Raw genomic sequence first — 24182 nt, forward strand, 5'->3', positions numbered from 1 at the left:
TCCACACAACTTTAGTAGATCAGGACATGACAGTTTTTGTACATGTTCATTCACACCTCCTGTCTGTTTCATGACATCATCCAACCAATTTATAGCAAATACCCTCAGCGTTGTTTAGTTAGTGAATGTTTCTTTATTCCCTTTGATCAATCCAATTTCCCCTCTCCTCTGCGGGATTGCCACTTGTTTTCTCTTCATGTTTCCCTCCTTCTTTTGCCCTTTATAGAGTTATCACAACTTCTTTTCCTTCCTCTTCAGACCCTCGCTCGCCTCCACCTCACTGAAGCTCTCCTCTCTTCGGTCCATGGCAGGCATCTGTGAAGCAGAGTGCGGCATCACGGAGTTGCTGTTGCTGCGCCAACGGGAAGCAGAGCGAAACGTTGCGGAGCTGGCAGACATGGGTGATGGTGTGTCCACATCTCTGTCAGGTCCAGAGCTGGAGGTGGGAGATGGAGGAGGGAGGGAGGAGGATATGGAGGGCTGGAAGAGAAGAGATCTCATATATAAAGGACATCCTCTGCCACATGTCACTGCTTCGTGTGCATATGTTTATTCTCTGGTTTGCTCAGATTTTTTGTGTATGTTCACCTGTAATGAGATACTGGACTTGTTGGTCTTTTCTTTGACTTTAGCCAGAACTCCTTTAAGTCCAGAGGATCTCTCTGTCATCTCCAGGGCTGCTCTCAGCAGTCTGGGGGTCTCTGCCCTAACAGGGGCTGATGGGACCTGAGGGGGATCCTTAGTCTCTTCTTTGGGCTCAGGTTTCTTTCCCTTATTAAGCATCTTCCTGTGGTTGAGACAGCAACTTCTATCAGACTTAAATAAGAATTGCATGCAGACAAAGCTGCAAAGCTCTTGTATAAGTCCATTTTTGGTCTGGTGGCCTCACCACAACCACACACCCACAACAGTGACATTATTTCATCACTAATACAGGACAGATACAAACCAGAGACTACGGTCATGGTTACAGTAATGGTTGTTAATGTTTGCTCATGTGTAGTGCCACTGATGTTTCACCTGGCCTTCTTGCGGAGCAGTTTCTTGGACTCGGGGTAGTGGACCAGAATCTCATTCAGGTCTTTCTTGTCCAGGATGAATAGATTGGCAAATCCATGGGCAATTACATTTGCTGTCCGCCTGTTTCCCCCGCCTACTGCAAGCAAACTGCCAATCAGAGACATTGGGGTTTAAACTCACATTTTCCACCACATTTGACAGTTCAGTTTCAGATCAGTCAGTTACAACTTTCCATACAATGTTTTTTTGGATTTCTTGCAAAATCACAATACAATGTGGAACAGATTAAGAACCAAACCTCAACCTGTGACAATCACATCACATTTTTGTCCTGTTCTGAGACATTTGTCTCAGCTTAGTTCCTAAGTGTCATTCAACAGCACCAGTAAAAATCTCTTCACCTGATCTCTCCAAAGACTGATCCTGCTCTGAGAGTGACAAACACCGTCTTCCCATCTGGTCCTCCAACCACCTGCACCTCCCCTGCCTTTATGATGTACATCTCCCGACCCACCTCACCCTGAGCGAGACAGAAGAGGGAGGCAGAGGCAGAGAATAAGAGGGAGAGAGCAACACCGACGGCAAAGACCGAAATCACAAACAGTCCTCGACAAACTCTTCCACAAATACATCTGCATACCTTTTTACAGACATAATCCCCAGGTAAGTACACAACAGAGCGTAGGCTTTTCAGCATGTCAAAGATCATCTGTCTGTCACAACCCTGTCAAGAGAGAGGACAAGGAAAGCTGTGTTTCTAAAAGTATGGTTTATGTCAACCTCTTGCTGATCTTTATATGGGGAGTGCACTAGCTATAAAACACTGACTGAATTCAGATGGGACTGACCAATGTCTGACTTTCTGCATTGAAGGAAGTCAAGTCTACTGTGCTATTCTTTTCTTGTGTTTTTAGGACTCCCTACCTGAAAAAGAGGGACTTTGCTGACGATAGAGTAGTTGACGTCTATAGCAATGTCCAGCCGCATTTTATCTGGCAACTGAGTCAGCAGCTCCTGCTCATCTGGAAGGCAGAAAATAAGAACTACAGTATGAATGAAAGGTCAGATTTATAAAATACATACAAACATTACACATAATGCCCTACTTACCCAGCATGCCCTGTGATTGCCAGGTGTAGTTGTACCAGGTTTTGACACGGTTCTGGACATCTTTGGGGATACGATAGGAGGACATGTATTTAATAGTGTTGTCCATACATGTGCGGTAGTAGGTCTGACCTGCCGTGGCTGCACCAACCACATCACGCATCTGAGAGAGAAATAAGCAAAATCAGCCAATTGAAACATGTTGTTAAAAGTTTGTTAATCTTTGCTGCATGAAAAGCCATAAGAATAATAACACACTGGAGCTTTTAATGTTAAATATCTGTGGAAGGCAAAAATGTGTGCATTGTATATATACACATACCTGTCCAATCATGATAGAGAAGGCAAAGACTCCAACGAAGTAGTTGATGAGTTGGAAGACGATCTCAAACAGGGTGGTGGGGTCTGGCAGACCACCGATGGTGATTAGGGTCTTCACAGCAAAGTAGTAACAGCGAATATAACTGAGCAGAGACAAAGACAGGAGGGATTGGAAAGAGGCAGAACAAGGAAACAGATCCAAATGAACATGATGGGCAAGAGTTAAGTAAAATGAAAGGTGCAGCTAGAATAGACCAGTGGAGATATACTAGACGGTTTGTGTGAGCAAAAGAGTACAAAATGATTTAATATCACTGGGCAGAGTGGACCTTTCTACATGGCTTGACATCTTCCTCATTTGTCCTCACTTTTCTTCTTCCCGTGTTTATCTGCAACTTATGCAATATCTCATGTGTGTGTTTTTTTTGTGTGTTTATGCATGTCTGTGTGTGTGTGCGTGTTTATCCCACCAACCTGTTGCCCTCGCCATTGTACACCCACTTGGTTGATCCTAGTCCATTGAAGGCAGAGCCCCAGTAGTATAGACAGGCGTTGCAGTGGAGACAGTAGAGGAGATAGGTGGTGGTGCGGATCACCCTGAGAGACAGACATTTGTATAAAATGAACACCTGGAACCTTCATCTGTCACTGTGGGGCATCTCAAGGAAGAAAGACAAACGAGGAGGAGGACACACTGAGAGAGACAAGAGAGAACTGCAGGGCAGGAAGATACCATCAGGTTGCAGCTGACCTGTAGATGTAGGCTTTGGTCAAGATAGCTTCAAGACGCTCGTTGAACTCAAAGAAGGAGTTGATCTGGGGAGGCATTGATAGAGAAAGGAAAAATATCTAAAGCACTGGCATGTGTTGGCTGCCAGAATGCTGATACTGGAGAAGGTTGTAATGGATTGTAAAAGGGAAATGTTTGAGTAATAAGCCTTACCTTCAGCAGCCTGGGTAAACGAAGCAGAGGGTTGATGCCAGTTTTAAGATAGAAGAGCTCCAGGGGAACAAGGCTGGCTACATCAAACTGAAAAACAGGAAGGTAGCACCTCATTGACTGAGCTGCTTCAATGACTTCCTCAACAATTAATATGTGAAACCCAAAAAAGACACTCAAAAATGGACTTTTATTCCTTTCTAGTTACTAACCTTGAAGCGAGTGGTTTTCATGTAATTCTTTCTCATTTCTTTTTTGTCACACTGTAATAAAAACCAAACAACAAACAATGGTAGGTTGAGCTTAATATACAGTATACTAATGTGATAAATGTCACTTCAGCAACTATGGCGCTTCGTTATTTTTTGTTCATATTAAACAGAGTTTCCTGTGATTTTAGCAGCCCACGTCTCCTGACGAGAGAATTTCTGTGGTTTCAGATTCTCACATGAGACAGCACTCAGTTACAGTAACGGCTTCCAGGGTCCCACTCACCACTATGTCCCCTCCACGGACAAACTGCAGCCGCGGCTGGAAGATGGTGATGTCCAGAATGTAAATGAGGTCACACAGGTAGTCGGTCAGCAGCCAGTAATAAATGTTGTCTGGAGTCTGGTAGGGGAAGGCCCAGCGGACTGGGATGAACCATGCATTCCAGTTCCAGGCCAGAGAGACCAGTAACATCCACAGCACGTACATTAGGTCTGGAAAAAGAGACAAAGATGAGAGGATGAAGGGCGATAGAGAGGTTTATGGAATTAGAGGGTAGGAGAATTGAGAGAGGTCAGAAGAAATACTGTCAGTCATTCAGTATTCACAGAACAAGCGATGGCTGCTAAGCAAGCACCAACTACCATGAAGCTGTTAACTAGAGACAGATGAGAATAGGAGCATGGCAAATAAGTAGGATCTAATCTGTATCATTAAACTAAGTTAGAGCTTGGTTTTATTCTAAAGGAGAAAGAATGCAACGGAAAATGGACTGGCTCACAAAGTCCTTATGAATGTGAAACAAAGAGAAGAGAAAAGGGGAAATATCACATGATTAGGGGACAGGTGTCTGTATTGTAACAGGATAGTACAGTAGATTCACCTTTACCAAAACCTCACAGTACTTCTCACTACTTTCATTTTGGTTGCATATAAACACAATAAGTCCAAAAATATTTGAAGAGCCCCAAGATCAGACTCTGGGTGTCTGTCGTTCATTTCTGAGTAGTTTAGGTAAAGAGGACTCTACTGTACAGAGCGGTGCTGTAGTTGGCAGTGGGTGGCGTATTCGACTGGGTTCTCACTGGTGAAAGGGTCGATGCTGGCGGGGAAGCGGTAGCGCATACAGGCTCCTATCCACCGAGGAGATTTCACCTTGCTGCAGCAGCTAGACTGCTCCTCCTCTGCCCCACTCTCCACTCCTCCTCCTTCTCCTCCTCCTCCTCCTGATGGACCGGCTTCTGCCTCTGTCTCTCCTCTGACCACTGGTGGAGCTCCAGGAGCAGGCTGAGCAGCTGGAGCATGAGGAGGAGCTGAAGGGAGGTGAGAGGGGAAGGCACAGATTTACTCAAGGTTTAGAAACTGGCGTCACCACATGGTGTGGACAAGGTGTCTCTTCAAGTCCCACATCCACTTCATTTTTGCTCCTCAGAGCAAATTCAATTATGTTTACTACTGAGGTCATAGTTAAAGGTTATATTAGAGGTGTTTCTCATTTTTTTTCCTCGCAATTTACCTGAGGGGGGCAGAACATTAGAAACACAACTCTGAATATAATGCAGCTCACTACAAACCACACCCATAATTAAATCAGCGCCTTTATGACAGCTTAACCTCTGACTCTTGATGGTGAGGAACACAGCCTTTGTCTACAACGTCTGAACCCTTGTATTTGGATGAAGGATTGAGTTTAGGTGTTTAGGCAAACCTACAGGTGTTTAAAGTGCAGGAGTTCAGCTTTAGTATGAGAGTATTTATAATTTGGTCATCAAATTCAATGAATCTGAAACTAAGTATTTAATGTGACCCAAGTCCATAATCATTATTCAATTTTGGATTCAGTTCTAGAGTACAGAGACAAAATACCAGAAATCATGCCAATGTGTAAATACATATGGACCCAACTGTAGGTGTGTATTCTCACTTCTGGAATCTCACCCTCATGAAAATACATTGGCCTTCAGTGTGTATTTACGTCCTTCAATATATTAACCTCAGCTCTGTTTCATCTTTCTTTACCCCTCCCAGTTCTCTCCAGCAGCGACAGGCTGGACTCGACTAAGGACCTGGTCTCCTCTGGGCTCTATGACATGGTCTGCTTCAAGCAGCAAAATACTTCACCAAAAATTCAAGTAACTGTAGTGTTACATGTGGTGTGGAGTTGTTTTTGCTATCACTGTCTGGATAAGAATTTGACTCTGTGATACTTGTGTATGTTTTGAGTTCATTGAGGTGTCCAGATCTCCTTTTCTGCTTACTGTTGAGGTAACAGAATGAAATGGCTAGTCTGAACAAGCTTTCTGCCATCGTTCTCTCCTGTAGGAGGTTGAGTGAGTTCTTGTCCATTTAAGAGAAAACTGCAAATGTTTCCTGGTATTTCATATGACAAGAGGACATCTAAAATGCACTGGAAAGTGTAATGAACACCCTTGACCCATGATTAATGCACCCACTTTCAACTCAGGTTGAAACCTGGGGAAAAGCTACTACAGTTACTTCTCACCTGTGTGCCGGTCATTAAATGAGTCAACATGTTCTTGGCTCAAAAAGGCTGACTCTTTTAACCTGGAAATAAGATAAACTATAACACACAGCTGCTACCAATCTAAGACCACTGTCTGCCTGTATATTTCTGACTTGTCCCATCGCCGTATGTTAAAATGGAAGGTTTTGTGCTGTATGTCCATTGTAGCCTCTCTCTCTCTGCCTTTCTCTCTCTATCTCTCTCTCTCACCTAACCGGTCGAAGCAGATGGCCGCCCACTAAAAAAACTTCCTTGTAGCAGGCAGAAACCTCAAGCAGAAGGAAGTTTTTCCTTGCCACTGTTGCCACCAAGTGCTCGCTCATGAGGGAATTGTTGGCTCTCTGTAGATAAAGAGCTTGGTCTGTACCTGCTCTATATGGAAAGTGTCCTGAGACAACTTCGCTTGTGATTTGGTAATATATAAATAAAACTGAATAGAATTAAAGACCAGGTCATTGTATGTGTGCATTGGTGAAAAAGAGAAAAACTCACAGGGGATGATGCTGTCTTCGTCTGAGCTGTCAGGGTCAACGAGTTTCTCCTTTGCCTTCTCCGTTCTCTCTTTAAACATGCGGACCAGCTCCTGAAGACGCTCATTGACCACTGTGCTGGTCTGACTGGCTGACGATGCCGGACGTTCTTTCAGTCTTTGACAAGAGTTAGAAATAAAATTAGACGATGCTGATTATTATTATTGTGAATGTCCATATATTACTACATGCTCATGCTTTCATTATCTTTGTGTATGTGTGTGTGTGTGCGTGTGTGTGTGTGTGCGTGCGTGTGTGTGTGTGTGTGTGTGTGTGTGTGTGTGTGTGTGTGCGGTCGTGTGTGCGTGTGTGTGTGTGTGTGTGTGTGTGTGTGTGTGTGTGTGCGCACAGTGCTCACATATCATCCGTGCCGTACAGGCTGGACTGGCTGGGCCAGGCTCTGACAGGGGTGTTTCCTTCATCATCGTCATCTTCACTTTGGGAGTGCAGCCTCCTACTGTCAGAAGAGACACAGCAACATCACTGGTTCAACTTTGAGACAGCGCAGACACTTATTTTTTGTTCTTCTCAAACAAAAATCTAAACTGACAACATGCTGCTACCTGCTTTCATGCTTACAGTATATTTATAAGTGTGAGGAATTAAAATAAATGAGCACTGATAATGATGATTTAATGAGTAAATGAGCAATGACTGGTCATTTAAAAGGATTAATGAATTGTGGTGGCTAAACTATGGACTGGACAGCAAGATGTGTGGATAAAGAGACAGATGGATATTAGATGACTGAATAAAGTATTTAATAAGGTTGGTTGTCTTACATCTTTGTCCAGACAGAGCTACGATCCCTTCCACTACTGTCATGGATGTCAGTGTGTGTGTTTACGAGGGAGGGATGGGGAGACAGAGGGTTTGTGTGTGGTGTGTGTGCCAAGGAAAACACAATATTAGTCCAAGATAAATAAATTATAACAAGTGAAGATAGGTGACACAGTGATGATACAAGATTGTGATCTGTTTATTGACTTTTCCTATGATATGACAATATCCATACAGCAGCCAAACTCACAAAAATGTGAAAGCAATGGAAAAGTGAACAGCACATTCACACTTGACAAAAGAGCACCACAACACAGAACGACACAAAACAAGAAACTCTCAGTAACTTTAGCTCCACAATTATTTGTGTAACAAATTGTCTGCATTCTGCATAAACACTATGTGTTGGTTTGCTGGTTTGTGGGTCATTTTGAAATTTCCCAAGCAACACACATGGTTTCTGCAGGACACTATACAGACAGACCAACATTATGCTTCTACCGACTGTGACTGTACAGCAGAGAGGAGAGGGCAGCAGATCCATTTCAAACAGCACTAAACAGAGATAAGTGAAGCATTTTACTCCAAAATTAAAACTTAAACTGAATTAAAACCATGAGTGATGATAAAACATAATTCTGCCACAGATTTTTTTTTTTTTTTTTTTTGTATTTTATCAGCAAATGTTTTATACTATAGGATCTTTGAAATTTGCCAGCTACCAATGCTTAATATGATCTCATTTTGGACAAAAACACTCCACTTGCCAACAGAGAAGTTTTGCAGCTTGGCATAACCAAAATAACATATCCTGGTGATGTTACTTTGTATTTCACGCTTGTGAAATGCTTTGCCATGAGTGCATGTAATCTATTCACATGCACTGCTTACTGCTGAAAGAAAATGAAAAGCATTATAACTATAACTGAAACCATCCATGCGACTTCCTTACTCTTTATCTCCTTTACTGTGGATGAAAAGCATGACGGGAGAGTAACACATGAAAATTACTGTAATGCACACCCAGAAAACATGGAGTATCTACACTGAGCCTCTCAAAAACATTTACAATATGATATCAATTATCTACTGCTGGTGTTTACTTATCATTCAGCATCAACCTCTTGGCAAAACATTAGACGTGAAGAAAAAGTAAAAGTAAAGTATGTCATGTAATGTAAATTATAAAATCAGTTGCTGTCCTAATAGCAGATTACAGAAACTACCAGGAGCTGCATTTCTCACCTTTGACGACCTCCAGAAGGGGTCACAGGGACAGTAAGGGTTGTAAGTTTGGGGTCCTGGGGGGTGAGGATTTGGGGGATACTGCTCTGTCCCTCCCCTCCCCCTCCACCATCCCCTCCTCTCTCATGGTCTGAGTCGACATCCTCGACATTGACCGCTGGACGAAGGCTAAGACTAGAGCTCTCTGGAGAGGCACAAAATGTTTGTAGATTAATGAAGAGCGTCACAAATAATGTGACTGTGTTGGGACAAAGTACAAGCAGCACAGCACTGCAAGGGGCAAAAGCTGGTCACAATTAAAAAGCAGAGGGAGGGAGGCACACTGTGAGAAGGAAGCAGATTCACCAGGATCCACATCTGGCTAATGTAGGAGGATCCACCTGTAAACTAGGCCATGTAAAAGAGTGCCCTGACAGCTGAGAGGACTAGCTTACTCCTATGGCAATCCATTCAGTCTGGCTAATCTGGCCCATGGTGCACTGGCACACTTCTGTCTTCTTCATTAAACACAAGAAGTGTCAGCAGTCAGTATGTGGAAATGGAGGGCATTTCTACATAGTTTTTAAACTTTTCTCTTTTTTAAAAACACTTCCTTTATCATGTTTTTCCTTGACAAAATAATGGAATAATTTGAGGATGTGCATGCACACCGCTTTTTCTTGCTTAGCAAGAGAAATTATGTCTAAGCTTACATGTGAAATGACAGAATGAGACAACACACAAACACACAGAAATACACAACCAAAACACCAAACCGCTACGTTTTTCCTGACAGCGTGTTCATGATCCTGAACACGCTGTCAGTGCATTTGCATCTGTGACATCTGAACTCAGCTGATCATTTACTGCCTGCAAATGTCTTAGTGTATGATTATTGAAAACAAAGTTAGTCGCAATCAGCTGTTTTTTTCATTTTAGTTTAATCTGATGCCACATTATGAGATAACTGTTCATTATGACTGAGTTCAGATATCTACAAGGAGTCTCACGATGGAATACTGTTAACTTTCCACAGCTGCAGATTCACCTGCGGGCCTTATTGCTGAAATATCTGAGTCATCTTCAATGAAGAATGCCGGGTTAGAGAGACCTGACAGCTGGCGGGACAGAGAGTTGAGCTGCTTTGAAGGGGGGCTGACAATAGGCGGCAGGCGTGGGTAGGATGGCACATTGGGCAATTCGAGGGTGCCACCATTGGGGGAGGATGGAGACGGGGAGCGAGAACGGAGCTGAGAATGGTGCGGAGGAGGGAGAGGGGAGTGTTGGACGAGCCGGTTAAGTTCAACATCTTGCTGATTCTTGTCTTGCTTCTGTTTTTGCTGTTGTTGTTTCTTAGGCATCTTGAGGCATAAGGCTGTTGAGGCGGTTCCGGACGTTGAGGAAGTACTGCTGCGTCCGGCTGGGGAACTGGGAGAGCTTCTGCGGGATGTCTGAAAAGCTCTGGGAAAGACTGGACAAACTGGGACCAACTGAACCCTCTGAGCTTTTGGGCAAAAGCTCAGTCAGAGTCTGGGCAAAATTTCGGGGGACCTGCGTGAGTCGGATTTGGGACAGCTCTTGGCGCAATTCAGGGGGTAGGGATGGTAAGTACTTGGTAACGTCAGACAGCTGGGTGGGTAGCTTAGGCATGGAAGGTATTTTGGGAGGGGAGATGCCGTTCTCTTTGAAGAAGGCGTTGATGTTGCCGAGGCACTCGGAGGTGTGAGGAATGCGCATCAGGCAGCTCTTAAATGCATCACAGCTGACTGGAGCTACAGAGGAGACAGGTGGATAGGCAGATTTACTGTCAGGCAGAATATAAGCAAGGTGGGAGACAGGTTCAGTAGACAGTCAGACAGCAATGTAGTCAGTCTGAATAGTAGTGTCTGTAATGGCTTCTTCTTGATGACATGACTGATGATGATCAAGGCCTACAGTCACCAGGCGACATGTTCAGTAACAGTCAGAGGTTGACAGACAGCCACTCTAACGTACATAGAGGTACTGTAATGAATGCCATGCATAGTTAGAAATGTCTGCACGTCGACAAGCACATAAAACAACAGTCAGTTTAGCAGCTTTTGAGTTCAACACAACACCATCAGTCAGTCAGGCATACAGGAATGCTGATTAGAGTGGTATGAAACAGTTTTAACCACAGTCACATGTATGGGCTGTAATTTTCCCAAGGCAAAAAAAAACAAACATAACAAAATAGAATAGTACATACCACCACAGCCATCCCCAGTCGCTTCCTCCTCCTACAAAAAACACAAAGCGTATGAACAACTGGCAGGGGCATGGTGAGCATTAGTGGGTGGGGGATGTGGATTGGTTAGAAAAAAGAACATTTCTTCACCGGAAAAGTTGCAAATATGTCTAATTTCTGACTAGAACTTGTCAGTGATGTAAGAAAATTCAGTTTGGAGTTCTTTTGATTCAAGCTTGTTTTTAAAGCAAGGACAGGACAGGCAGGAGAGGAAACAAAACTTAATGAAAGAAATCAGCAACTGGGGAAGAAGAAAGTTACCATGAGGTGAAACATTCATCACTGTGCATGTTCAACCTGTGGACATTACTTTGTCAGGAGCTTTGTCAGCTTTGGTGCTCTGACCGTCCTCCTCTGTTTTCTGTGGCTGCTGGGTTATAGGCTTTGCTTCTGCATTGGTTTCCTGGGTCTCTGGCTCTGGTTCTGGTTCTGGTGCTGGTTCGGGCTCCGGCTCCGGTTCAGAGGTCTTAACTGGTTCAGGACATGGAGGTGGAGAGGGGGAGGTCTTCGGTGGTACTGCTTCCTCCTTTAACTCTAGATTTTTTAAAATTTTATATTTTATGTGATTTTAGTTATTAGAATACCCAGTGGTCATAAACATACACCTGCCTCACGCTCATGTTACAGATATATACTATGATGGTTGGTTAAGATGTAGGGGCTTAAGAAATTTTGAAATTGTTTGTACTTGTTTGGGCTAGAGCGTGTTATGCCATCTGCTTATGGGACTCTTTCCAACTTCAATCTTTCAAGGGGACATCACAGTCAATTCAAAAGTGCATGCAGTGGTGGGTGTCTGGATTCTGATCTTTACCTGGTTCCTGAGTGATAAGTTCCTCAGTCTCTTCCTTCTGTTCCTCCTCAGCAAAGTGCTGTTCCTCTCTGTAGAACAGGACAGTAGACAAAATAGTTAGACAATTCATGTACTGTATGAGACTGTGTGCCAGTGTGCGGGTCGCCGTGTTGAGCCCACCATTCAGTCGCTCAATGTAATTAGTTCAAGTAAATGAAAGTTGTCTGCAGTAAAAGAGTACTACAGTCAGGATGGACATGCTGATATTTTTAGGGAAAACCCACCTTAACACAGAATTTACATAGAACCCTACCAAAGAGCTGCACTTAACAATGAGCATAGAATTAGGCCTGCACAATATGAGAAAACCTGCAATGTGCAAAAACATTGTTCAATACTATGATGACAACGTGACTTATGATAAATAAGTAAATGATGATGTGTGCATATTAGCTATAAAGATCTTTTAAGCCAAAATGTATGCGTATTGGGAATGACTTTCAAAAGATTCTGCAGTAATACAAGTTGAAAATGACCACAGAGGTAGTTGAGTTTGCAGATAACAATTTGATTTTTAAGTATAATTTAATTGTTAATGGTCAATCAATTGTATTGATATAGCCCTTTCTAGTATGACGACCACTCAAAGCACTTTTACAACACAAGTCTGCATTCACCCATTCACACACACATTGATACGATGGCGGCTAGGCCATCTACTCATTTCAAGCTTTTTAACCATTCACACACATTCACACACTGATGGCACAGCACAGCAATTTGGGGTTCAGTATCTTGACCAAGGATACTTTAACATGTAGCTCTACCTCCTGAACCACAGCCGCCCAATATGTAGAAATGAATAATTACGAGATATTATTGTGAGTAGCATCAAATTATTAAGAATGCTGTAATGAGAAAACAAGAGGGCAACGACAGATGTAGGCCTATGTATTTCAAAAAGGAAAAGGAGAATTTTTTTTTTTTCAATTTTAAATAACCTTTGTGACCATTTCAGTATAGATTTCTGATTTATATTAAACAGGAGGACAGTGGGGAAAAAGGGCAAAGTAAAGGAAAAACGGGATGATTGACATGTCTGGCCGGACCCCCAGGCGGGCAGTGCTCAGCTGGTGGGCTGCTATCTACGCTCTGTTGTTAGTAGGGTTCAAACTTTGTGGTTTGGGCCCAGTGGAGTACATTTCATCCCTACGGCCTTCACATTAGGTTTAAACCAACAAAGTGAGCGTGTACAAAATAGAAATAGTAGTTCCTTGAATGTGACACTAACCACTAGCCCAGCTGGCCCTGGCAGACTGTTGATGAGTTTCAATGCACTGGGTTTTATAGGGGGGGTGGTACCCTTTAATGGGCAGTGAGTACAAAATTCACTCTAGTGGGTAAACCACTAGCAAAGCCCATTAGAGAGCTACACAGCTACTCACAAAACCTGGAGTTACATCTAGGTAACTAATCACAGTGGCGATGAACATGTGATTTACTGGTTGGCACTTAATATTAATCAAATTGTATTCTCTCCTCTTCACCTATTCTTAACTGAATGAAGACAATGAAAAACAAAACACAGATGAACTGAACATCCATACATTTCACTTGATACTGCAAAATGTGGAGACATGAATATTACTCAGTATTAGTTAGTGTTTTCTCTCTGTCAGCATAAAACGACTCACTCGGTGACCACCTGTAGCAGGCAAGCTTATTTAACGCTTGCCTACCGTTATCTGTATACAGCAGGATGGTGATAAAGTTAGGGTTAAATAACGGGATACATTTATTCATTTAATCACGTATAGTAGTCCATTACCCAATCACGATGTTATCACAACATACTCACTTTATCTGTCAGCGTTCACGTGCGTTAATCGTTAACAGTCCGACGGAAAATGTCCACGAGCATCGAGACACAACAAGTCTGTCGAACTCGGCTGTGGGGTCGTATGAGCCAGATCAGGAGATTTTAGACATTTTAGAAAAACAACACGGAAAATATTCCATTAGGCTTCCGTCCATCATTTTCCAGCGTCTCCAGAAGTGAAACAGCAGCAGCAGGTGCGCGCTGTTACCGGGGGAACCGCTAAGAGGGGAGAAAGGGGGCGGGGGCGTTTGTGTGTATGTGCGTATCTGTTCCTGAGGGAAGCTGTGGTTGCTATGGCACAGCAAAATGATGCTGAGGCAGAACGCGGCAGAGATCACATAACAAGAACCCACGGGACCCGGAACCTGACAGCCAAGTGACTGTGCTGGATCAGCACGAGACTGGGAACTGGATTCACACCACAGCACTAGACTTTGGATAAAAGGGTTACTGAGGCTGTGGGGTCTGCTCGGTGATGAAGAGTTTACATTTAGGCAGGAAGTGCACTGGACAGTTTCAGGAACTTGTACTTTACGTCTTTCCATTTAATTTAATTCAATTCTAAAGTAAATACTCCAATACATCTTAGAGAGGAAAATTGTGCTTTTTCCTCCACTGGTTTTATCTGAGATATAAATAATATAAAAATATTATATTCAGATTGAACATAGAAAAAACGATGACCATATTATTCCAGTTGATGCTTTGAACTCCCCAATAGTTTATAAAGCAGTTTAAATCAGCTCTGCCTCGACCAGCATTAAAATGCTGCTTACATGTAAAAGCATACGTAACATTAAAATAATAGTATAATGCTCTCCATAATAAGGTACAAAATGAAAGCAGGTGTTTTGCTTGTAATTAAGGATATTTTACATTGTGATCATCATCAGTTCAATAAGATGCTGCAGACATTGACAACATGTGGAAACTTTTTCTTGAAATAGATCGCAGTAGTCATCAGGATCATTTCGAAGTTTAGAACATTATAAACCCTCTGTGGAATGTAATCAGCACAGCACAAGAGCAGCTAGACACAGGTGAAAGGCTAAGTGGGTTGAGGGTCCTACAAAGGATTTCAAGTAAGGAGAAGCGTCCATATTTGCATTCTTACTGTGCGTCTCTGTGGTCCACTTCACTCTCCTCTTCTTGTGGCACTGGCAGCCTGGTCACAGTGAACACACAGTGTCACATCACTTCACCAGGATGCTCCCAAAATACAGAAACCCCCAAACACAGACACACTCTCTCTTTTTCTCTCTAGTTGATCATAAAGTCTTACTCAGCTTCAGGCTCCTCCAGCAGTTCTTGACTCCCCAGTGAGAGTTTGATGGACTGCCCTTCACTGGCCATCTGTCTAATGGCCATCTCAGCTGTCTGCCTGGCCACCTCTTCAGCCATACGTGCCATCTCCATGCGCTCCTGCAGCAGACTAAAGAGAAACAGGACACACTAATATCACTGTGCGGAGATGTGGTAGATCAAATTTTGGATGTGACCAGTGTATCCTTGCTTATTGCCGAGACTTCAGATCCCAACACCAAATCAGGTTAATTTAGCCTTATCACTATGTTTCAACCACTATGTACAGGTGTGTATCTATGGCTCCAGCCAACTGAATATATCTCACATCACTCTTAAATCAAACCAAGAACACAAAGCAAGACAATCCATTCAAAGAAGGCAGAAATAACAAGTTAAAGCAAGTGAGGATGTCCTGAGTAAGACTTTGGTTTTGAATACTTTGAGCCCTGGTCTCCACATTATTTTAGTTTAACAGGGTGACTATACTCGATGACGCTATGTGACAGAGCTCTTTAATATGATGATTATGATAGAGGAATATTTCAAAATGACATTTGTTTAGGTTTGCAGTATTTGTTGCTGATAAGCATCCAGCCCAATGGCTTAACTGACAAACTCATTGAGGTTAGCCGGGGTCCAGTATTTAAACTACTCTTTTGGACTTTATAAAGTTTTTTAAATAAATAAATTAACATAGCTATTATTTGAACTATTATTTGATTTGATAAGGGACATTTACATCCAGTGGAGGTGATTTAAAAATGGCTAAGTATTGCAGCTCTGACCACTTCCACCCTCTTCTTCTCCACCCCTCTTACCGTTCCTCCATGGTAGCCAAAGCTACATCTTCAGCCTCCCTCTTGATGCTTTCAATGAACGGCGTCCAGCGGCCTGTCTGTGTCTCCGCATCTTCTTGAGATGATTTTGTCACACTCTCTAATGGCTCTACATGTAGGCTGGTGTCACTGCACTTGTGAGCCTGCAGTGAATTGGACTGTGCCTGCTGTGTGGCTTCCTGCTCTTGGTTTGCTGTTGGTGATGGTGGAATCGATGGTGTGGATGCTGGTGCTGGTGCAGCTTTGGACCGATCATCACGTTTCTGCTGGCCCTCGTTGTCTGACTCCACGTCTTCTAGTACCATGTCAGGTTTGAGTTTGGATGAAACTACGAGGGGGTAACACGAGCCCATTTGTGTGTAAGACATGTTTTTAACATTTGACATGTTGGTGATATGCAAGTATGCAAGTATACGTATGTACACACATTACAAGCTGGGGTTGCTCTAATGACAGGATTGATAAATCTACTGTTTGTACTATACTGGGTTTCAAGACAGTGTATAACATAGGTAGACAGGTGTGCCTCAAGTTTCTACATGGGGGGTTTGTCTCATGTTGGAGATTTTTGAGAGGTGGAAAACGTTCACTAAGTTTTCTATATTTAATTCATCTTTATGAGTAGAGGATGCATGGAGGTAATGGAAAGTGTTCCAGATGAGGAAAGGTCCTGGCGGGATTAAGCTGTTCTTTATATTTATAAGACCACCACATAAATAGTGTCACACAGAATCTTTATTAGTCCTGCAGTAACCTTACATTACAGTATGTAATCATGTGTACCACCACCCTGAGCAAAGGATGGTTCTGTCAATTCAAGTCAAACCCTCTGAAACAACACCACAACATTTCCCCAGGCCACATTTCACAGTTCAAGACTACAGACAAACTGTAGATCAAGTGGATCACAATTACACTGTATGTTGGACTGTTACATCTGTGTTGTGCAACCTCACTTAAACCTGTGAAAAAGCTTACATCAACTGTAACACGGTCAAGACCACGACTGGAATACTAATTAACAGATTCTTAAGGAGAAGGACTTACATGTGAAAAATAAACTATTATTATAATGTCCTTTAAATGTCAAGTACAAATACAGATATAAGTTTACTTTGTCAATAAACAAGTCAATACTGAATGAACATAGCTGCCATTTAATTATTAGTTTTGGATTTCTGTGAATTGGGAAAGGAAGATTTGACATTTTATACTGAAATTTTACTAAGCAGAAATACATTTGTGATTAGAGTAATGACCACTACATCAACTTCTATTTCAGGATAAGAAAATGGCAACATGAATATCGTGGACATTGCCATTGCCATAGGTCAAAGCACAATAAAATAGCAGAAAAACATCCTGTCTGCAATCTTTTGTGCATGAAACCTACAGGAGTTTCAAATTAATGGCAATTACTAAATGTTTCTGTGTGAAACAGAAAATGTGCAAATTCAAATCACGAAGACAAAACACATCTATTTAGCTATGAATTTACAGTACAGTACATGTCTTAGTTGCATCAGCGAACACATTTTAAGTTGTAATACATTCATATGAAACTGTACGGAGTACAGTCAGGTGAGTTGAATATATCTATATTCTTGTAGTATTTTACAGCTGCCTAGTTTCTTTACTGAGCTGCACGCTGCATAGCTCCTGTAGCTCTGCCAACAGTACAATATGTGTATTGGCATATGTCTGTCTGTCTGTCTGTCTGTGTGGGAATCAGAGCGTCCCCCAGTCGTCTCCTCCTGCTGTTTAAGGGGCTCGCAGCACCTTCCCCCCTGAAACAGAAGGAGAAGAGGTACTGAGTTAGGCTCTGGTCGTCTGACCAAAACTCCTCTTCGAAAACTATGGTGGGGAAGAACAGGAGGGAGCTTCAGCAGAAAACACATGTGCAGTGCTTTCCAAATACATAAAGATCTACAGAAGTTACTCAGAGGGCGAAATGACCGGAATATTTCACCGATAAATTAATAACAAACGCACACTATGTTATTCAAGAGATATTTTTTGCTAGTTGTAGGCATTACTCTCTGGTGACTTAGCACTTTGTGACATAAATCCATTTGATTGAACTGTGAATTGTGGCGCTCAGGAACACTGCTACTGGCAACAAAATGGCAAGCGAAGGGTTTTTTGGTTACAGGAAAGTATAATTAGTGAATAAAACCTAAACTCACCTTTCTGCAGAACTTCAGCTGCACCCTAAGAGCAAAAAAGTATTTTTAAAAAAGTTGTATAAGTTGCATTGCTCTCAATACATATATATAAGATAAGAACGTACATATAAGAAAAGACGGATGGTAAAGGAAAGACTGATCGTTTGAAAGGTGAGAGAAGGAGAAGGAAGAAATAAGCATTTATTGATTCCCAAAAGTTACCTCAACATCACTGGGTGGAATGGCAGGCTGAGGCAGCTTCAGGCCCAGCCCGGACATGAACCAGCCAACCATGCTGTCAACAGACAAACGTATGATCTGTGTGCACTTAACATTTTAGATTACATTCAAGAGGTAATTTGAAATAAAACATGAATAAAAATCTGCTGGTGTAAGACGTCTTCATATCCACGCACAGTTGAAAGACGGATGGATGGATGGATGACAAATTCACCCAGTTAAGACACTCATCTCTGAGGCTTCATGTGCTCCAGCTGGCCAGGTTGTGCACACAGTTTCTGACAATATGTTGCAGCATGTTTTGATGCTTTGCTCCACAAGCACAGGGAGGCCAAACAGCAGAGATTTATACACGGCACAGGTGTAAATCAGAAAAATGAATGGCTGAATTCCATTTAGCTTCAGTTTGAGGACCATGTATTGTGCATGCTGGCTCACTGTCACACAAATTCCACTTTTTTCCCTTAGATCATTAGTGTCATTCTGGTTTTTAGCTTGTCTCAGTGAGGGTTCAAAACATACCCTGAGGCCTTGCTATCAGTGTCCAGAGAGATTCCACTCAGAGATTCAGGTGGTGGAGACAAAACTGGGGAAAAGAGAAATACATGAAGTTCATTTTTCAAAATACTGCACAAAACAACTACACATCCAATGAAGTCAAAATATGTCCTAAGTCTAATGGAGATTTTAAGACTTGAAGGGTAAATTATGTGTTGTGAGTGTGCCAGTTTAGGTTCATTTACATGTACAATGTACACCCACTGGTGTGCATTGGGACAAATATACTTTTGTGTGTGTTTGTGAGTGTATGTATGTACTTTTGTCCAGAGAGGAGCGGGAGGACTTGGTTGGTGGTTCTACAGGTACGGCACCAGGGGGCAGTAAAACTGGCTGAGGGACCATCTGCTTGATCCAGTTCACCACGCTGCAGCAGAAAAGGACAAGGTCAGCCGCTCACATGTGTCCAGGTCATTTAATTATCTGTGTTAATGTATGCATGTGTGTGTGTGTGTGTGTGTGTGTGTGTGTGTGTGTGTGTGTGTGTGTGTGTGTGTGTTTGACTCAGACTGGCCAGCAAAAATCCAGCCGATCCTCCTACTGTACTTTGGACTGTTAAGACAAAGGAATCTATCAAATGTCAGCTGCTGCTGCTGTTTGGTATGTGTTGCTGTGTCAGTGTCAGCTTTAATCACTGTGAATGTGTAGTAAAGGGTGGTTAATACTCACTTGGGAGGGAAGTTCTGGGTCACACTCTCTACCTCTGACACCTCATCATCTGACACCATCTCCACCACTGGGATGTGTGGAAGGGGATCAAAATCTGGACAGACAGACAGACAGACCAATCAGAGGGCAACAATCAGCAGTTGGTGTGGTGAATTACTGATATTTCATTTCAAAACACATAGACAAATGATCAAGAAACACACCTGGCATTGTTGCCACTTCATACACCTAGGACAAAAGAAATGAAATGCATGTCAAGTCAAGCCAACAGAGGATGGATGATTTTCTTATGTTTCTTACATTATTCTTAGAGCACAGTAGGGAATTATGTTATTAATGAATATGTGATCAAGATACATGATCTCTTCTACTTTATATCCATTAGGTCATTTTGACCCCACACAGGTTACTGATGGTCCGTTATTTGTTCAGCACCACACAGCATAGGCCACATGTGTGTCTCCCCATGCAAGCCACCAGTGGGGTCAGGGAGGGATAGTAGTAGCAGTCTGCTGGCTAAAGCAACATAATGAAGTCCTCATCGCTCACCTCAGTGTGTTCTTCATTGTCGGCAATCTCTTTGTACTTCTCATCGGGCTGAGGCAACACCTTGGTCAGACCCTGAGTGACCCAGCCAATCACCCCAGACCTGGGAAGACAAACAGAGTGGAATTAACCTCTGAAGAATGTATTCAGCAGGAAACATTCACTCCCATATTACCACACTGTACCTGTCGCCATCCTCTCCTGACTGGTGGACAGCAAAGAAAGAAAAACAAAATTTAGATGCCAAAAAAGTCTCCTATAAATCTGAATTCCAAGTCATACTGTTGTTTACTTATTGTCATACTAATACTACACATTCAGATGCAGTAGTTCCTTTGATAAAATGGCTTCTCCTGAGAGTTTATTGCATTCATAAGGCATGTTGACCCAGGCTTTATGACCCGGCACACCTATGCAATGGCAAAATGCCAAAATATGTATTATAACATAGCAAATGTGATCACCTCTGTCTAACATCCTGGTGTTTTGACTTCATCAATTCAAAGACTGGCATGTGCAAGACAGGTTCATCTAAATTTTCACATTGAAGTTTTGCTTTGAAGTAGGATATGACTGGCTGACATCTGGCTTTTATTAAAAGCCAAATATTGGCCATCTTGGCACACCAATTTACCAATCCGATCCTGCATAGATTTATTTCTCGACCTGTCCAGTACATGTCCACTACATCTACACGCCCACCCTGGTGTCGGAGTTGGCCCTGCTGGGTCGAGGGGAGCCAGAAGGTTGAGGCAGGGCGCTGACGAACCCATTAGACAGCCAGCCTAAAACTCCAGTCTGGGCCTGGCTGGAGAGGGGGTGGAGAAAGGTGGCAAGATGTCAGTATGTTTACACAGCCACACACACACACTCAGACAATAATTCATACAGTGAAACTAGTGGACAGAGAGTTTTACCTGTCCTCTGAAACCTCGTCTGTGTTTTTCAGCGGAGGACTCTTCACTGTGGGATGAGTTAAAAACAAAATATACTCATGTTTTAAATGCATTGTTACCCATCAGCAGACAAGTAATATTAAGCAAATGGAAACAATCCTCACCCTCTCTGTGTTTGGGCTGGCCCTGCAAGGTCAGAGAGAGACAGAAAAGAGTGAGAAGTAATACTCAGAAATTGCACTGTATGTATATGTGTGTGTGTGTGTGTGTGCGTGTGTGTGCGTGTGTGCCTGTGTGTGTGTGTGTGTGTGTGTGTGTGTGTGTGTGTGTGTGTGCGTGTGTGTGTGTGTGTGCGTGTATGTGTGTGTGTATGTGTGTGTGTTTGTGTGTGTGTTGTCGTACAGCAGTAGCTACAGTAGTAGCAGCTTCATCTGTCCCGGGAGCTTCGGGGGGCTGGGGGACCACTTTCACCACCCAGTTAAACATCCTGCTGAACACACACACATAGTCAGCCCTTCAAAAGCCCTTCATCAAACATTGTTGGAAATGCTGATAACTGCTAATAACTCGACCCTCATGCCTTCATTAAAGCAGCCACTTCATCTGTCAGAGCCCTCAACCGGAGCTCATGAGGTCTGATGAAGGACATAGGCCTGCTTCGTCTTTGCTTTCATCTCAGACACATTTTTGATCCTCCCTGAAATTTCTCTCCTGTCTTTAGCTTCTCTTCAGTTACAAACTTCTACATTGGTAAGTGGTGCTTGGAATATGAATGATAATCTCTATTTCTAGCTTCTTTCATTAAAACATTAGTCAAGTACAGTTATAATCTAATATAAATTAGATTGCACTGTGCAATGTAGACTTGCCTTTTCAATCCACCAACTAACTAAAGACAAGAGACAGAAATCAGGGTCCTGTGTTTCATGCTCCTTCCATGCTCTTTCTACTCATGCACAGGAGTCAAGAGTCAGAGGAGACTAAAGGCAGAGGGGCAGAGGTCAACCTCACTCAGGCTGCAGGGCACCATACAGTAAGCTGCTTTGCCAACAGCCGTCAAAGGTGACAGAGGGCTAAATCAGTTAAATCAGTTAGACAGGGAGAATCACTCAGGAAGAAGACATTTAAACTGGTGCAGCACACTGGTTCAAAATAGAGGCTGACGGAGCCAGTAGGAGGGCCACTGGTCTGCCTTAAGATCAAATGTGAGTACTAGTCACAGTGAGTTTATTAGCCCGTTGAGATAATCCACTTCAGTGACACAAGAGCTGCTGAACCTGCAAGATGTCCTGCTAACTGACCACAGCAGACAGGTCAGGGGCAACCAGGACGGCTGGCTTAGCTGTCCTGACGAATGCAATGAATTGCAAACTGTAAATTCCCCATTGTGCAACCAAAAAGAGTCCAGGGAAGCCTATCTCAAAGGCATCAAAATCCATGCTTCTGTCTGTCCAGTGTTTTCCATTGTGTCTCATTTCATATACAATTCACTTTGAAAAGAAACCCAGACTGTCACAGTTCTCTCCAACAATCCACTGTTTTGTTATTGGATTGAACCTAAACTTCAGACCTGAAGTCTGTTGGAGCTAAATGTACATTCTGGACACAGTGATGCTCCATCATAGAGGACAAAATGATGGCTTGGAAGAGGTTTCACAGCTCTCATAAATGCCTCATTTCTCAGCTATGGGAATGTAATATAAAATCCACATACAAGGCCTCTTTAAAAGCTGTACGAGCTGTTGTTATGATTGCAGTGTGTGATTCCTGACACAATGTCCCAATCAGCAGAGATCAGAGGGGCCTCTCCTCAGGCCTAATCTCAAATTCGTAGCACTGGATTAAATCGTGCAGCTCTACTCCACAACTAATCTGCAGCCTTCCTTGCTGCTCAAGGCCTGTATCAATGCATGCCTTCATCACACTAGGTCACACTTAGCCAGCAAAAGAGCATAAATCAGAGGAAGACACCCCAAAGATATAATTATCTGTCAAGCGATCTTTGTAATCTAGGAAGGCTTTGTCCATTAAAGCCTCTCTGATATCAGATCAGATCTGGCAGCACAGACTTTGACAACAGCAAATCAGAAGCTCTAAAAAAAACATCCAATCACAACATCAACATTTCGACTCATTTAAACTTCTGCACCAGTTTCACCCACTGTCTCTTTAATACACAGATCACCACCGCACTCACCTCAAATCAGCACTCAGGTATTCATTTTACCACCCAAGTTATCTATATGTTAAATTATTGTGCATATTATCTCCATAGAGAATAACAAAGACTTTTCCTTACCTCCGTGTCTACAGGTGGCTCTGCATGCCGGTGGCGTAGAGATCCACAGTGTGGCACAGCCGGCACGGGTCTGCTGGGATTGCCCCAGCAGCTGCCTGGGGCTAACGGGATTAACCAGCACCACCTGAAGGTTAAGACACAATCCTGGACTGTGAGCCATCGCAGATTAACGGCAGAGAAAGGCATCGTCAGGACATCATACTTGTAACCTATAAACTGTTGCCACCACCCCCCCACCACAGAAGACAGCAACTAGCAGCAAGGGGTGATTTCCATCTCAGCTTACCACGCACTCCAGGGATTTGTGATAGAAAGCACACTCTTTTTTTCCACCAGTTGCAGACAAATAAAGTGCGAGATGCAAAAACAACAGTTTGCAACATCATGTGTTTCCTCATCTGGATCATGGAGAGCTTTTTATGTGTCTCAAAAAGGAGATCATTTGTTTTCACTTTCTCTTTGGGTATAATCAAGTTATAAAGTAGAACTAAAAATTCAATTAAAATTTTCCAAACATTTCTCTTTTTGATACAATATACACAATGCACCTGATGCATGTGGCAACTACACCTGCTCTCTTCTTCACCTTGTCATCTTTGTTCCCTATTATCTCCTGTCCCTTGCTAATTACAGTTTCATCCCCAGCAAGTGACGCAGGGCCACTTGCTGCCTGCTCAGCAATGAGCTTATTGAAGGCAGCCTTTTGACTAAATAGTCATAGACAGTCAGGCGAGCAGAAGAAGGAAAAGCTTATTAGTCAGTGTCAGTGTCAGGGTCTGGCCAGGACTCTGATGAGCTACTTCCTATCTTGTTCCTACGGCCATATGAAGACCACAGCTCCATCAGGAACATCAGAAAAAAAAGCTGTTCTTGCAGTCAACCACATGTGCTAACTTGTGGAAAAAAATAATACATTTGTCATTTTTTAAATATTATATCAGGTAAATGGCACAGATAACCATCAGGAGCTTGTAGTGGTAGAGCTCAAGCACACGAAAAACAATAATTATGGATGGATTATTCAGGCACGTTTTAATTTCAAGTTTTAAGTTCACTTTCCTCATAAATAAC

At 42.8% G+C, this 24182-nt stretch overlaps 1 protein-coding gene across 1 annotated transcript; it reads right to left on the reverse strand.

The window, feature by feature from the left end:
• Positions 1 to 231: 231 nt before the first annotated feature.
• Positions 232 to 23172, reverse strand: LOC121607630 (cyclic nucleotide-gated cation channel beta-1-like). The gene is made up of 40 exons (XM_041938541.1): positions 23112 to 23172; positions 21215 to 21299; positions 20977 to 20998; positions 20834 to 20879; positions 20619 to 20724; positions 20102 to 20121; positions 19920 to 20019; positions 19574 to 19598; positions 19371 to 19464; positions 18962 to 19068; positions 18666 to 18729; positions 18126 to 18198; positions 17925 to 17949; positions 17518 to 17592; positions 15721 to 16066; positions 14880 to 15029; positions 14710 to 14762; positions 13951 to 14005; positions 11740 to 11807; positions 11271 to 11396; positions 10052 to 10428; positions 9705 to 9906; positions 8678 to 8861; positions 7011 to 7109; positions 6615 to 6769; positions 4844 to 4911; positions 4684 to 4753; positions 3884 to 4092; positions 3601 to 3651; positions 3392 to 3478; positions 3200 to 3264; positions 2923 to 3045; positions 2450 to 2591; positions 2131 to 2290; positions 1945 to 2042; positions 1661 to 1744; positions 1422 to 1540; positions 1021 to 1167; positions 589 to 787; positions 232 to 480 (listed from the first exon to the last, which is right to left on the reverse strand). The coding sequence occupies exons 2-40, from the start codon at positions 21296 to 21298 to the stop codon at positions 232 to 234; spliced, it is 4527 nt and encodes a 1508-aa protein (XP_041794475.1). The 5' UTR covers position 21299; positions 23112 to 23172.
• Between the last annotated feature and the right edge of the window lie 1010 nt (positions 23173 to 24182).

The sequence above is a fragment of the Chelmon rostratus genome, chromosome 6, assembly GCF_017976325.1.
Source record: "Chelmon rostratus isolate fCheRos1 chromosome 6, fCheRos1.pri, whole genome shotgun sequence".
Classification (NCBI taxonomy): Eukaryota; Metazoa; Chordata; class Actinopteri; order Chaetodontiformes; family Chaetodontidae; genus Chelmon; species Chelmon rostratus.

What these genes read in the sequence shown, in the direction of transcription:
- LOC121607630 (XM_041938541.1), bottom strand. Translation starts at nt 21,298, where the DNA reads ATGTTTAACTGGGTGGTGAAAGTGGTCCCCCAGCCCCCCGAAGCTCCC. An exon ending in GCTGTCAGGTTCCGGGTCCC is followed by an intron (nt 11,808 to 13,950) that starts GTGGGTTCTTGT and finishes CCTGTTCTACAG; the next exon opens with AGAGGAACAGCACTTTGCTG. An exon ending in GCAAAGTCCCTCTTTTTCAG is followed by an intron (nt 1,745 to 1,944) that starts GTAGGGAGTCCT and finishes CTCTCTTGACAG; the next exon opens with GGTTGTGACAGACAGATGAT.